Here is a 16,105-nt window from a genome sequence, read left to right as displayed (position 1 = left end):
TGTTGGAAAAGCAAATATCTCAAAGCTTAAGAAATATAAGACGGTGATTAGAAAGCTCGCTGACAAAAAAGTTTCAGACACTGTCAAGAAACAGTTGCTAACAAATCAGACCGGAGGTGCATTTTTACCATATTTGATTCCAACTGTAATCAGCGCATTAGGAAGTCTTTTCCAACGATAAAAAATGGCTCAAAAAATGGCTTTAGTCCCAGAACAATATTTGTTACCTCGACGTATGCAAATTTCTGAAGAATCACGAACGGAAGATGAAATCGAATCTCTTTTGAATACTAATCACATGGCAGATGATGTTAAGGTTAAGATACTTAATAACATGGTATCAAAATACAAAAGACTTGTTCACACGCCGTATGAGCCCGTTAAAGTTTCTATTGAAAAGTCATCTGATGAATCGAAGGAAGAAGCTATTCCAATAAGCAATTCTGCCGAATTAGTTGATGAAGATCCAATGGTACAACAAATATTGCTTTCAATTCCACAAACAACCAGAAAATTCGTTCCGGCTCTTATAGATAAAATGAAGCAAGCTAATCTATTTTGGAACAAACAGGGTCAGTTGATTATAAATGGAGATTTGCTACCAGGAAGTCATGTGATTGATATATTTTCATTTATGTTGAGAAACCGAAAGAACATAAATTGGCCCCCGGGCTTTAATTTGTTTTTTCAAGAACTGATCAAGACTGGAATTCCTTTGGAATGGATACAAAATGAAGTACTAAAAAGAAGTTTCGCACATACGTCTCCTATACAGATTCAGGGGAAAAGCCTGGTGACACTATCAAAAAAGACCTCCCCTGAAGGCCATGTAAGTTCAGTAAATTTTCCTGAAGGTTATTTCACACCCTCACGGGAAAGTAAATTTAAGAAAAAAGAACATAAATTGGTAAGCCGCAGAGAACGGAGTAGAAGTCACGAACCTGCTGGTGCACAATGGTCAAACTATTAGAAAAAATCTACTATAATTTCGAAAGCCCGGCGTCATTTGGAGGTGTAAGAAAATTAGCTGAGCAAGCAAGAATTTCTCAACGGAAAGCGAAAGATTGGTTGATGAGTCGGGATGTGTATACACTCCATAAACCAGTGAGATATCGGTTTCCCACAAGACGAACTATAGCTCTAGGACCGAATGAGTTATGGCAAGCTGATTTGATGGATATGAAAAAATATTCACGTGAAAACAAAGGAATAAAATATTTGTTAGTCGTTGTTGATGTGTTTCGAAGAAAACTTTTTGTTCATGCGCTCAAAAATAAAACACAAGAACAGGTTTTAGAAGGATTCAAAACACTTTTTAAACGAGAGAAGTGTCAGAAACTTCATACTGATCACGGAACGGAATTTTTTAATCGAAAATTGCAAAGTTTTTTTAAAAGTTATGGTGTTCATCATTATGGAACTCAATCTCCGAATAAAGCTTCTTTAGCAGAAAGAAAAATCCGCCAAATTAAGGAAAAAATATATCGGATTTTCACTCACACTTCAAAATATAAATACATTGACTTTTTACCCGCCTTAGTCAAATCTATCAATGATTCTATAAATCGCAGCACAGGTTTTGCTCCGTCAAAAATTAAAAAAATTCATCATTCGACAATATTTAAGAAATTATATGGTTCTAATGCAAACACTAAATTTAAGTTGAATATAAACGATCAGGTTAGAATATCGAAAACGCGGAAAGTTTTTCATAAATCTTATCTACCCCATTGGACACATGAAATTTTTCTAATCAAATCACGATATAAAACTCAACCACCGACGTATGATTTAATAGATTTGAAAGGTGAACCATTGATTGGACGCTTCTATGAGTTCGAATTACAAAGAGTGACAAAACCTTCAAATGCATTTTGGAAAATTGAAAAAATATTAAAATCACGTGAAGTTGGTAAACGCAAACAGTATCTCGTCCAGTGGCATGGTTTCGGACCTAAGTTCAATTCTTGGATTGAAGCAACGGCTTTGAAAAAATGAAAAATCAATTTTTTGTGACACTTGCAAGCAATGCTAATGATGATTTGTTTCCACAAAATACACAGAGTCATTTTGTGACAAAATTGTTCACTCCGTTACATTTAGAAGGTGATTGGAAATGTGCGCTCACTGATGCCATTTTTCCAAAATCATGGCACAATATTACTGAAAGTAATTCAAAATATCAGGTTTCGTTCACAGAGGAGATAGATGAACCTGATGTTAGAGAATATCAAATATTCATTTCTCCTGATGTGGACACTATTAATCAACGAATTTTGCATACAGCTAATACTAATCTGGTATCGTTTCAAATTAAAGATACTGAAGTAATTGTGACTATTCCAAAAGACTATGAGATAAAGATTACTGTTGAGCATGCCGATAAACTGCTATACATGTTGCATTTACCTGTGAAAGACGCAATCATAAATTCCACATCAACGTTCAAGTTTAGGTCTACGGGGAGTGATGTTAGTGAGCAATATTTCACCCTAGTGGACAAACGTAGTTTTCTGGTTCCAAATTTCATGATTCCGGTTAAGTACGTCAAAGAAGAATTCTCAAAATTATCATTTTTTGAAGCTTTAAATGAAAATATCAAGTTGATTACGAATAGAAATGCAGTCGAATTTTCACTCGATAAAACTGAAAAATATGTGCAAATAAAAGTTTCAAATGGCTTTGAATTGATCGTCAACAAGAATGATGCTGCATCTTTTGCTGCCTTAATGAATTTGAATAAAGAAGTTACAAAATTTTCCCATGGCTTGACTGCTCGTGTATATAACAAAGAGAGTGTTAAAATTAACAATTCGGATTTCTTTGAAATAGCAGAGGTTGCCTTTAGGCGTAAAATAGAAATTGAAAAAACAGAAAAATTTTCCCTGCCTCAAGGGCTATATTCTAGAGGTGAGCAACTGACGCACAGTTTCGAAAAAATTACTTTTCACATGCTAAAAAAAAATATGTCGAGAATAATGGTACCAGAAAACCATAAATTAACTCTATCAAGGGAATTAGCTGATTTTTTGGGTTTTGAGAGGCTGCAATTTCCACATGGCATATATTTTTCAAAATATCCGTTGCAATTGCATACAGCTATTTCTGAAATATTCATTTATACAGATGTGATAACTAGTCAGATCATAGGAAATGTTATGGCCCCCTTGTTGAAAATTATACCTGTTCTAAATGAGGGGGAAAACCAACAGATAGTTAGATCTTATAATAATCCTTTGTATTATTCTGTAAGTAAGAATTTCATCGAGTCTATTGAAATTCAAATTTGTTCAACATCTGGTGAACTTTTGAATTTTTCTGAGGGGAAAGTATTTCTTACCCTTTCTTTCATAGAGATGTAAAAAGAGAACTTTTCTCCAGCGCTTCTCATAATAGATATTATTTAGAAGCAGGTGTACTTTCATGGATATACATATGTATATAAGAGAATTATATGTTTACTTCTCATCATAATAGATAATATTTCACCAAAAGAATGTTATGTGCTCGACAATGTTGCAATTATTACATCAGTCAGCAAACTGGCAATGGTTTGCCCTATTTTCAAGGAAGATTAATTCAGCGGGGAAATGGTTTTTTTTCCAATATATTTCGTAGTGCTGTACCATTATTATCCCAAGTAGGTCATTACTTAGGTAAACAATTTTTGAAGTCGGGAATCCAGGTAGCATCTGATGTTATACAAGGCCAGAACTTTAAAACAGCTGCTAAATCTAGATTGATGCAAATGCGAGATAAAATTGCAGGTGATGTAGTTGACAAGATGCAGTCAGGTTCGGGCAGAAAGCGACGTGCAAATACTAAAAAAAAGATTAAAAAAAGACGGAAAGATATTTTTTCCTAAAATTATAAAAAGATATGTTCATGTATTTTTTTTTCACTTCTCTTTCAACATGGAGGACAAAGGTTGTATCTGTCTCAAGTCAGAATTAGATGTTTTTGAAAAACAATTAATTCAAGTCGCTGTGGAAGGTTCAACATTTGTTGAAGTGAAGCCAGTTGCCAGCATCACCCAAAAAGGCCCAATTGAATTTTTGATAAATAACACAAATAGTGAAAAATATATAGATCCGTCTCAAATTTATCTTCACTTGAAAGCTAAGATCGTTAAACAAGACGGATCCGATTTGCCCGAAACAAGTAAATCTACACCAATAAACTATATTTTAAATACTTGTTTTTCTTCTTTGCAAGTATTTTTGAATGATAAGCCCATCAACAACTACGCTAACTATGCTTACAAAGCATACATAGAATCATTATTATTCACATCAGAAGCTGCTCAAAACAGTTATCTTACCAGTTCCCTCTATATCAAAGATACTGCTGGAAAACTGGACAATTTTGACCCCCAGACAAGTCTTAATAAGGGATTGAAAAAAAGACATGAACGTTGTAAGGCATCGCAAGAAATGGATCTTTTCGGATTGCTTCATTTCGATTTGGCTCAACAACCAAAACTTCTGATAAATGGTGTAGACGTCAGAATTAAACTAGAAAGAAATAAAGATTCGTTTGTGTTGATGAGCGATGTAACAGACACTAAATTACAAATAACAGACGCTAGTTTGTACGTGCGAAAAGTACAAATAGCTCCTTCTGTTCTTTTAGGCCATGCCAAAGCATTAGAAATAGGGAATATACAAATTCCGATACGAAAATCGGATTTGAAAACTTTTACTGTTCCAAATGGGACGCAAACTCACTCTATTGCAAATGCATTTTTAAGTGAGATTCCTAGTAGAATTGTTCTTGGTTTAGTTCCAAACAAAAATTTCAGCGGTGATGAAAGAAAAAATCCGTTTAATTTCGGACATTCGAATATAAATTATATATGTTTGAGAAAAGACGGTGTCACATATCCATCAAATCCCTACACCCCTTCTGCTAAATCATACGCTCGAAGTTATATGTCACTTTTCACAGATTTAAATAAATTTGCTAGTACTACAGATATTCCGATACTTTACGAGGACTATCCTCAGGGATTCATGCTATTTGGTTTCGACCTCACGCCTGACTATTCATCAGATAAACAAGATTACATCAGCACTATAGAAACCTCAAATCTTTCTATTGAAATGAAATTTTCAGAAGCTCTAACTGAGACGATGACTTTGATTGTTTATTCTCAAGTTCCAAAAACTGTGCAAATTGATAAATCTAGAAACGTTTACACAGATTTCTAAACATGAATTCCATTGACTTGTTTCAAATAGCACATAGCGATGGTTTACTATCACCAGTGTTCGCCGGAGTTTTTGCATGTGACCAACTCCCCCAACAAAAACGAAGAAAGCATAAGGCCTTTATTGTGAATTTAGATACAAAACATAAACCAGGTTCACATTGGATTGCTATGTATTTCGATGATAATAAATGTTATTATTTTGATAGTTATGGAATAATATGCAAAAACATACATATCTTACGATTCATGCATAAAAACTCGAGAGTAATTGAATACAATGTAACGGTGTATCAATCCCCATTCTCACGAACATGTGGTATTTTCTGTTTATATTTCCTTGCGCATATTGTGCGAGGTAAAAGACTGGACAAGCTAACAAGAAATAAAGAAGAAAATGAGAAAAAAATGCATGCTTTTGCTTCGAAACAAGTACTGAACTATCCTGATATACCTCAAAGCGATGTCATACAGTACTGTGAGAGTTTGCTTTAAACCAATTAGTGGTCCTAATTCATTTTTAATAAAAAAATTCGATCTTGTTATTCGTCATTCCATAATTTTGTAGGAGGAGTTATATGAACGTTGGTTTAGATGTTATATAAAAAGATATAGTAATGATAAAAAAATCTATTCTAAAAGTATGGAGCGATATGGTTACATCTACGTTTCTTCGGAAGCAAAGCCTATTTTTTGCTCTCCAAATTTATATTCTGATTTGATTGATGCTCTCAAAGATGGTGTAGCACAGGATCTCGATTATCTGGAATGTTGTTCTCTCCATCTACGCTATTTTAAAATTTTAAGTAATAAAAGCATTTTAGATTCCCTTCATAATCAATGGTTGCCTAACTGTTCACTAGTGAATGAAGAGTATGGTTTCATCATCCTTCGTGAAGAAGAATCCCATTTCGTTCCCCAAATATATGGCAGTCTATTTTACAACAATCTTTTTGATTGTTTAAAAGATGCTGTTGAATGCAATATCCAAGATGGGAATAACTCTAGTAAGATTGGTTATTTTAAAATGCTGAAAAGTGAAAAAGAAGTTATTGAAGAAATCCATCGACATTTGAGGAAAAAAACTTGAAATTGTTCGGCACAGTATCTACAAATTGTGAAAAATACCCAATGAACACTTTTGGGAAAACATATTGTAACCGCAAACATATGTAATTTGTATTGCTGTGATTTTTTTAAAACTGATTTGTTGAAAAAAAAATGTACAAAATGTCTGAAATGTTCAAACAATAAAAGTTATTTCACAAAATATTTTGTACGCATATTTTTTTTTTCTTGTCATTTCTTTATGAAGAGAAACTGAAGTAGATGATTTCTAAGTTCATTAACTTGGAGAGAGAGTAAGTATTAATATAGTAAAACATACAACTGAACAAAAAAATAGACACACAACAAAAACTGCAATCATTCAAGTTCTTTATTCTGAAGACCGGGAACAAGTAGAAATACAAGACCATTTATCCCAATAAATACAATCAGAAATTGCTTCAGTATTTCCAAATAATAAATAATTATTCATACGAGCAACAGTTCTGCAATTTATATGATAACTCACAATGAATACGATAAACTTGAAATATAATCCAGACTAATTTTTCTCTGATTATTTTTTTATGAAAAATGTAATATTGCTTTCATTTTACAGTAGACTCCCGATAATCTGACACAAATGAGGAGCCCTACCACAGGGAAATGCATGTAACACAGTAGATTCTAGAATCCCCATACAGGTGAAACTAGGATTTGGATTGGACATCGTCAACCCAACCTCTGGTTTCCGTTCTCATCCAACAGCCGAGGACCCCAACTGCTAGACTTATCGAACCAATACTGGTCTGAGTCGGTACTCCCGCGAGATCCCCGGTGGTTTCCTGGGGTCTAAAATTAACAATTAATGAAAAAGATGGAAATTATAAGGGATCCTAGGTTATCGTGTCGCATAAACTTCTATGCAAAGACAAGCAGCGACATGTTTTCCTCTTCTATGCTCGAAGGATCCCCCCACCCCCAAAAAAAAACAACAAAAGAACGTCAGATTAGGAACAGGCAGACTATTGAGAATCTACTGTAATAACAAAACAGTTGCATGTGCTGAAACATTGTTCAGACGTTGTTTCACCTCCATTTTCTTTAAAAGATTATAAATAGTAATAATAACATTTGGCACAAAATGTTCTCATTATTCACTCGTCGCTCGATTTTATAAACCTCAAATTTCATTCCAGCATTGACTTGGTGCAAAGAAGATGAATTAATAGAAAATAAGTATACTCAAACCATGATTTTTTTTGTTGGGTATATTGTATCACGTTTTAAGTAATATTCGAATTTTTTATCTTCTATTCCATCCCCCCCCCCTTCCCCCGAAGTTAATAGAAACGAGCAACGACTGTAATATAAAGATAAAATAAATAAAAGATATTAACAACATAGTTATACTCAAAATGTGGTACAAATACACCCAAACCACTACATTTTGGGTAATATCTACGTTGTTCATCTTCCATTTTTTCACCTCCATATCATGAAGAATATAATACTTTCTTCACTCGAGGGTAATGGATACAGAAAACAAGAATTAAGAGTCTCGTAGTAAGTAATGACCAAATGACTTAACGGTTATTCCATTGTCATCGATAAATTTTTTATCATAGTAAGGAGTTAAGGAAATTTTATTTTGAATTATCGTTGACAGTTTATGTTTCCGACTTCTGATAAGAGTTTGTGAATGATGCAACAATAAATCTGAGAATAATACATCTTTGTACATCTGATGCGAAATGTTTTCAACAACGTTTTTTTTTATGCCTTTTGCAGTCTTTTTATTTGTGTTCCCAAAAATGTATGAGTACATCTTGGGTTTGATAGCGCACACTTCTTTAATTGGTACTGATTTTGTTTCGTCTTTGAAACATCCTAATTTTCCTGTATTAGTCTTGCTGTACAATTGATGATTGGTAGGATAGTTGCTAGTATCCATAAAGTGACTGAAATGATTCTTCAAATCAGTATAAAGATCACGCGTATGGATGTGTAATAAAAGTGAATCGGTGTCAGTGTAAATTAGAGAACATTTTTCGTCATAAAAGTTTTTGAAATAGTCGTAATATGCTTTATACATATGCAATTTGCTAAGTTCTAATACACTAAAACCGACATATATGGGTTTATTTAACAAAAGATTAGTTTTCTTCAACTTAAAAACTACGAAATTGTCATTTATGCTTTCAAAATATTCTAAAGCAGGATTTGACATATATCTCTGACACTGAGCTTTGGTTACCGCGGTCTTTACATTAACACGTTTTCTGACATTTTCACACGATTTACCAAAAAAAGAATTGTTAAGAAGTTTGAAAAAAGATCTATCAAATTCGTTATTTGCTTCTATACGTTTATCATTATTGAATAAAATGTAATCCTTTAACCATGGAGTTTGTCTAAAAGACAAAGCTCTATGTATTTTTTTGATTTTCAACCCCTGTTGAAGGTAGTACTTTAGATTACGATAGTGAACAACGTATTTTTGTTTGTCGAACAAATTAGGTATTAACTTTTTCACCCCCTTATTAAATTTAAGACCCAACTGTTTCATGATTCGTTTTTGATAGGGGGAAATCATATCATAACTTATCACTAAATGTTCTGCAGCTAATGGAAAGTCGTCAGTTTTCTTATGAATAGAATCGGGATAAATAAGATCAACCTCAAGAAAATAGCCAGTTTCACAGTTATCTGAAATCTTCGTTACATCCAGTTTTTGAATTTCACGGTTAGAAAGCCATTTAAAATTATCTATTGGAAGAAAATCAGTCATAACTACTCCGTATAAGTTATTCGCGTCGATGGACATGATATAACTGTTAGGTTTTTTGTCATCATAACCATCAATGTATGGATTATTGGCTTTTGCAAACCGTTTGTTAACGTAGCTGATTCCTCCACGTATGCCCGATTCAATGAAAAGATACATATCAACGTCCGTTAGAAGTTCTAATTTCACTTCAGTTTTTTTTAATCCTGCATTAAATGACAAATCCGCTGCTGTAAGAAAATATATGGGATCGATTTCATAATATTTATATGACAATTTTCTGAAACTATTAAAAACATCAGCTAACAGTAAAACATCAGTCATTTGATACAGACGTAGATAGTCCTCAAAAGTTTTACATTGGTAGTATTTCCATATTAGATGAGCATGTTTATATTCATCATCAGTTACTGATTTTCTAGTCAAAATATTATAAAACTTATTTTTTTCTGGCAACTGTTTTTCATTTAAAACTTCTTGTGAGTCAAAGTAACTGTATGGAAATATCCCCTTTTGCCTTAAAAGATGGCAATATGCACTTTCACCAAAAAACATATTGAATATAGGGAATTCATAATTACTTATATTTAAATTATGAACAAGAGTAGATAATGATGCGCTGAGAAAATTGAAACTATCGAGAAATTTTATTCTATCCAGAGAAAATGTTGTGAATTTTTCCATATTAACAGGTATAACTCGTATAACATTTGCTACTTTCCTAGACAAATGTTTTAGTATTAAGTGTGAATCATAACCAGATCCGTTATGCATTATCACTGGAACAAAATATTTATTTCGAAATTGGAGGTTGCATGTTTGGTGGGCGAGCCCACGAAACTCCCCTGTAAAATGATTATGGTCCCTAACTCTCATTTCTCCACGAATGAATGTATTTTTACATATGTGACATTCGTTCAGATTTGTATGCATTAAAGTTGATTCATTGATAGGAACATTTTTTAAAAGCTTTTTTAAAACGATTTCTGCAATTTTATTGAGTAAAACAAGAAAATGCTGGACAGCATCCTTTCCTACATAGTCTGCATGATAGAGAATTTTATTTTTGTTATTTACTACTACTAGAGCATATGAAATCGGACAGTGGGTTTCTATTTCTTGCGTAGAGCTCACAGTCAGATCCTGTTTTTTATCATCATATAGACTTTTTTGCGTGTAACATTCAAAGTCGGCAAATACGGAAAACTCGTGCTCGACCATTTTTTCAGTTGATTTGAAAAAAAGTTTAGAATCGTTTTTGCTTGGCATGGAGAGTTTTTGAAACTTTCTGTTTAAACAAATTTCTCTATGGCTAAACAACGTTTTCTTTCTTTGGAAGCCGATAAGACAGTTTTTGCAAAAATGGTGAATACCATTTTTTGTGTTCATTAATCGATTAAAATTTTTTATTAAGTAGTAGTGGTTTTCAAAATACAGTAAATCAACTACATTTGCTGTCTCCTTCTTACTTATATAAATAGGAAAAATCTCACTATCATAAGCGAAAACATTTATAGAAAAATTATTTTTATTTTCAAAATAAGGAATTTTGTCAATTGCCATAGGAAAAACTATATTATTTGTATTTAAGAGTTTGATATACTTCTTATACGAATTCACATCATTTTTATGAGAAGAAACAGGAAACAGCTTTGCTAAAATGCAGTAAATGAAGCAAAGATCATCTTCACATTTTATGTTGAGTATGCATTTTTTATTTTGTAGTTTTTTTGGCAATTTTACTTTATAGCATCCACCACTAGTACTATTATATTTTCCTGTATGTATGTCAATATGTTTGATAGTCTTTATAACCCACCCACTTCCAAACCTTGTAAAGTTCTCTATTGAGTTTATGATTTTGTTATAAGCGGAATCTAATTTTTCATCAATTTCGAAAGAAGATGTCAAACGTTCTGCGAAAGAGCAAAAATAAAAATCTCGCTGTCTTAGTTCATCGCCAATGTATTTCATAAAAGTAATGGATAAGCAAATAATAAAACGAAGTCTTAATGATAATGAATTTTTAGAGAATAGATCATGAAGAGAACTTCGTACATTATTCAAAGAAAATAAAGGATCGATGATACTATTGCCAGTGATTTTGTATGTATATGTCTTACTCCAACCCTTAAATGCTGATGATTTTTCCACAAACTCCACCATTATGCACCACACCAAGAGTCAGATGCTATGTCATCAATCTTTCAAATGATGGTAAACAGTATCTACTCCCTTTTTTAACAGGGGGACTTGATCAATTGCAATATTGAAATGCTTCAAAGCAGCATTATCACTCGTAACACGACAGAAGCACATATACCACGTACCTCGAAATTCTTTTACTTCAATTGAAATTCCCTTTCCGCAATACACAGCAAAAGGCGTGATCAACTTCTGTTCATCATATCCATCATCTACCAAAATCACATCGTATGTCGGCGATGGTTTCTTTTTTGAGGTTTTCTTCGGTTCTTCACTCGAGGTTCTCTTTTTAGCTCCGGCTTTTTTCGGTTTTGATGTTGTGGCGATGAGTTCTTCACCGTCATCATCAGTTAGATTAGCTGTACGTTTCTTTCGTAACTCTAAATCTAAGTCTGATTTGGAAAAATGGAAAAAAACTATACGCAGATATATTTTTCAATTAAAAAAATCATAAAATTTTGAATAAATGGTATAGTACAGTAATATCGGAGTTGAACGCGAGTTTGATGTGATATATATTGAACTAAAAATTATTCAGTCCGAACAATGAGGATTTTTGAGAAAAACTTAAAAAGTAGAACACCGATGAATCTACTAAAAATAAAGACTACTTACTACTGAAACCTCAAAAAGAAAATTAATATATGGTATATTATAGAAAAAGAGAAAGATCCATATTATTATAGATGGATACACTATGAAAATTTCATCGAACCAGAGTATAGTATCATTACATTAGATTTTCACAGTATTTACAAGAAAAAAATTTCTTACCCGAAAAAGACATCCTCGGAATATGATCTTGTAAACTACTTGTTCCCAGTCTTCTAAAACGCTAGTAAAAATGTCTTTATATATATTCATGCACTCGCAATTATCTGCTTTGCAAAAATAAGAAATATTTTTCCATCTAAATGAAAAATAAATACATGAAGGCACACAAAACATTTCAAGAATCCGTCTAATGATTTTCGAGAAATAAGCATCCGTATAAATATAGCGATTTAATTCCCATTTTCTCTATTTGCCAACCTGCCTTTTTTCTCTAAGAATGTTCCATTGCATGGATAAAGAATTCATAATCCATAAAAGTTACCTTTTCTTTCATAATTTCGTTCAAGTAAAAAGTTTGTAAGCTTTAATAAATTATTTTCTCTTACGTCCTACATACATCTTAAGAAAAATATGAGAATATTAAAGAATCAAAATATAATTGTGTTTGTACAGACTCCATGTATCATTCTTTCAGTACATTTAAAAGGGATAATAATGAACAAATGAAGGTCCAAATAAGATAATTTATGAAGCGAGAGCATAAATATGATCATTATCATATCTGAAACCCCTCTATTACATGATCATATCTGGGCCCCCCGGGCCCAGATATGATCATGTATATACTACTTGCCCTATCCAGACAAATATGGCTGATTTTCACTACTTGGCAGCTGAATGGTTGATACAACAGCATTCAATAGTACAGATCTATATCGAGAACGTATTTTGGGAATGAATGTATTTGTGCAGCGGTTTAAATTCGGCATTAATAGGTCCTGAGATCAAAAGATGACCATGATATAATCGTCACAGAGGGTATTTGAAGAGATAGACAATCGCCATAATTAGACTGATAATATTTCAAGATAAAATATTGAAAATTACAATCCTAAATACTCCGGCAATATTTAGGATTGTAATTTTTAATATTTTATTGGGGGTTATTTGCATCTTTTTGTAGAATGCCCTGATTTTTGTTTATGAAAGTATGGTCATTGAGTTTTTACAGTCTCCGATGCCGCTCATGACGTCAAATGCAATAACATGATGGTTCACGTGACGTCAATTTGGGTGACATTGGAGGGGAAGAGGATAGAGTCGCGTGTTTTCGATTGTACACTATATGGCTGATTTTCACTACTTGGCAGCTGATTGGTTGATACAACGGCATTTAGCAGTGCAGATCTAGATAGAGAACGTATTTTGGGAATGAACGTATTTGTGCAGCGGTTTAAATTCGGCTTTAATAGGTCCTGAGATCAAAAGATGACCATGATATAATCGTCACAGAGGGTATTCGAAGAGATAGACAATCGCCATAATTAGACTGACAATATTTCAAGATAAAATATTGAAAATTACAATCATAAATACTCCGACAATATTTAGGATTGTAATTTTTAATATTTGATTGGGGGTTTTTGGCATCTTTTTGTCGATTGACCTGATTTATGTCCATGAAAGTATGGTCATAGAGTTTTCAGAGTCAGCGATGACTCTCATGACGTCAAATGCTATAACATCATGTTTCACGTGACGTCAACACGGGTGACATTGGAGGGGAAGAGGATAGAGTCGCGTGTTTTTGATTGTGCCCTATCCAGACAAATATGGCTGATTTTCACTACTTGGCAGCTGAATGGTTGATACAACAGCATTCAATAGTACGGATCTATATCGAGAACGTATTTTGGGAATGAATGTATTTGTGCAGCGGTTTAAATTCGGCTTTAATAGGTCCTGAGATCAAAAGATGACCATGATATAATCGTCACAGAGGGTATTTGAAGAGATAGACAATCGCCATAATTAGACTGACAATATTTCAAGATAAAATATTGAAAATTACAATCCTAAATACTCCGGCAATATTTAGGATTGTAATTTTTAATATTTTATTGGGGGTTATTTGCATCTTTTTGTCGAAACCCCTGATTTTTGTTTATGAAAGTATGGTCATTGAGTTTTTACAGTCTTCGATGCCGCTCATGACGTCAAATGCAATCACATGATGTTTCACGTGACGTCAATACGGGTGACATTGGAGGGGATAGAGTCGCGTGTTTTCGATTGTACATAGGGTGACCATACGTCCCGTATTTCCCGGGACAGTCCCGGTATTTTCTGTTTTTTTGGCCGTCCCGACTTTTTGGCAAAAGTGTCCCGGTTTTTCCCGTATTTTACACGAAGCCTACTTGAATTTTTATTCTCTATTGAAGTCAAAGATTGACATTATTTTTCAACTCAGAAATTATTTTATGATAATTACTACTATATATGAGAATATTAATCTCCCACATTTGCCATGGTGAACGTTTTTTTTTTCGAGGAATACATTTTAATCCACTGCTACTTGTGGTAATGCATCATTTCCCGCCATTGTGATTTTCCGTAATCTCAACAATATTTGGCAACTTTGTTTGGTTTTGGCATCGTTTTTGGCGATGTCCCGTATTTTCCCGTATTTGGAAAACCGATGTCCCGTATTTCTCTCGAAGAAATATGGTCAGCCTAATTGTACACTATATGGCTGATTTTCACTACTTGGCAGCTGATTGGTTGATACAACGGCATTTAGCAGTGCAGATCTAGATAGAGAACGTATTTTGGGAATGAACGTATTTGTGCAGCGGTTTAAATTCGGCATTAATAGGTCCTGAGATCAAAAGATGACCATGATATAATCGTCACAGAGGGTATTTGAAGAGATAGACAATCGCCATAATTAGACTGACAATATTTCAAGATAAAATATTGAAAATTACAATCATAAATACTCCGACAATATTTAGGATTGTAATTTTTAATATTTGATTGGCGGTTTTTGGCATCTTTTTGTCGAATGACCTGATTTTTGTTTATCAAAATATGGTCATTGCGTTTTTAATGTCTCTGAAGACGCTCATGACGTCACATGCAATAACATGATGTTTCACGTGACGTCAATACGGGTGACATTGGAGGGGAAGAGGAGAGAGTCGCGTGTTTTTGATTGTGCCCTATCCAGACAAATATGGCTGATTTTCACTACTTGGCAGCTGAATGGTTGATACAACAGCATTTAGTAGTACAGATCTAGATCGAGAACGTATTTTGGGAAAGAATGTATTTGTGCAGCGGTTTAAATTCGGCTTTAATAGGTCCTGAGATCAAAAGATGACCACGATATAATAGTCACAGAGGTTACTTGAAGAGATAGACAATCAACATAATTAGACTGACCATATTTCAAGATAAAATATTGAAAAGTACAATCCTCAATACTTCGACAATATTTAGGATTGTAATTTTAATATTTTATTGGGGGTTATTGGCATTTTTTTGTGGATTGACCTGATTTTTGTTTATCAAAATATGGTCATTGCGTTTTTAGAGTCTCTGAAGACGCTCATGACGTCACATGCAATAACATGATGGTTCACGTGACGTCAATACGGGTGACATTGGAAGGGAAGAAGATAGAGTCGCATGTTTTTGATGGTGCTCTATCCAGACAAACATGGCTCATTTTGTCTACTTGGCAGCTGAATGGTTGATACAACAGCATTTAGCAGTGCAGATCTGGATCGAGAACGTATTTTGGGAATGAATGTATTTGTGCAGCGGTTTAAATTCGGCTTTAATAGGTCCTGAGATCAAAAGATGACCATGATATAATCGTCACAGAGGGTATTTGAAGAGATAGACAATCGCCATAATTAGACTGACAATATTTCAAGATAAAATATTGAAAATTACAATCATAAATACTCCGACAATATTTAGGATTGTAATTTTTAATATTTGATTGGGGGTTTTTGGCATGTTTTTGTCGATTGACCTGATTTTTGTTTTTGAAAGTATGGTCATACTGTTTTTAGAGTCTCCGAAGACGCTCATGACGTCTCATGCAATAACATGATGGTTCACGTGACGTCAATACGGGTGATATTGAAGGGAAAGAGGATAGAGTCCCGTGTTTTTGATTGTGCTCTATCCAGACAAACATGGCTGATTTTGACTACTTGGCAGCTGAATGGTTGGTACAACAGCATTTAGCAGTGCAGATCTAGATCGAGAACGTATTTTGGGAATAGATG

General features: G+C 33.6%; 2 protein-coding genes across 2 annotated transcripts; one reads left to right on the top strand and one right to left on the bottom strand.

Moving 5' to 3' along the window:
• Positions 1–334: 334 nt before the first annotated feature.
• Positions 335–5,210, top strand: LOC149072447 (uncharacterized protein F54H12.2-like). The gene is made up of 3 exons (XM_089247193.1): positions 335–472; positions 3,686–3,794; positions 4,216–5,210. Exons 1-3 carry the CDS (start codon positions 335–337, stop codon positions 5,208–5,210), a joined length of 1,242 nt encoding a protein of 413 aa, XP_089103319.1.
• Positions 5,211–6,629: 1,419 nt separating this feature from the next.
• Positions 6,630–12,113, bottom strand: LOC149072446 (uncharacterized). The gene is made up of 2 exons (XM_089246667.1): positions 12,024–12,113; positions 6,630–11,641 (listed from the first exon to the last, which is right to left on the bottom strand). The coding sequence occupies exons 1-2, from the start codon at positions 12,034–12,036 to the stop codon at positions 11,244–11,246; spliced, it is 411 nt and encodes a 136-aa protein (XP_089102793.1). The 5' UTR covers positions 12,037–12,113; the 3' UTR covers positions 6,630–11,243.
• Positions 12,114–16,105: the final 3,992 nt, after the last annotated feature.

Source organism: Pholcus phalangioides, unplaced genomic scaffold, assembly GCF_987345545.1.
Source record: "Pholcus phalangioides strain wild (caught in Gottingen) unplaced genomic scaffold, Ppha-v1.0 ptg000017l_1, whole genome shotgun sequence".
NCBI lineage: Eukaryota > Metazoa > Arthropoda > Arachnida > Araneae > Pholcidae > Pholcus > Pholcus phalangioides.
The sequence above is the reverse complement of the archived record's forward strand: the minus strand, read 5'-3'. Positions and strand labels throughout refer to the sequence as shown.

Excerpts from the sequence above, each read along its gene's own strand:
- LOC149072447 (XM_089247193.1), top strand. The coding sequence starts at position 335 with ATGGTATCAAAATACAAAAGACTTGTTCACACGCCGTATGAGCCCGTT. Across the intron at positions 473-3,685 it reads TAGTTGATGAAGATCCAATG|GTAGCATCTGATGTTATACA; the intron begins GTACAACAAATA and ends TCGGGAATCCAG. Across the intron at positions 3,795-4,215 it reads AGTTGACAAGATGCAGTCAG|TATTTTTGAATGATAAGCCC; the intron begins GTTCGGGCAGAA and ends CTTCTTTGCAAG.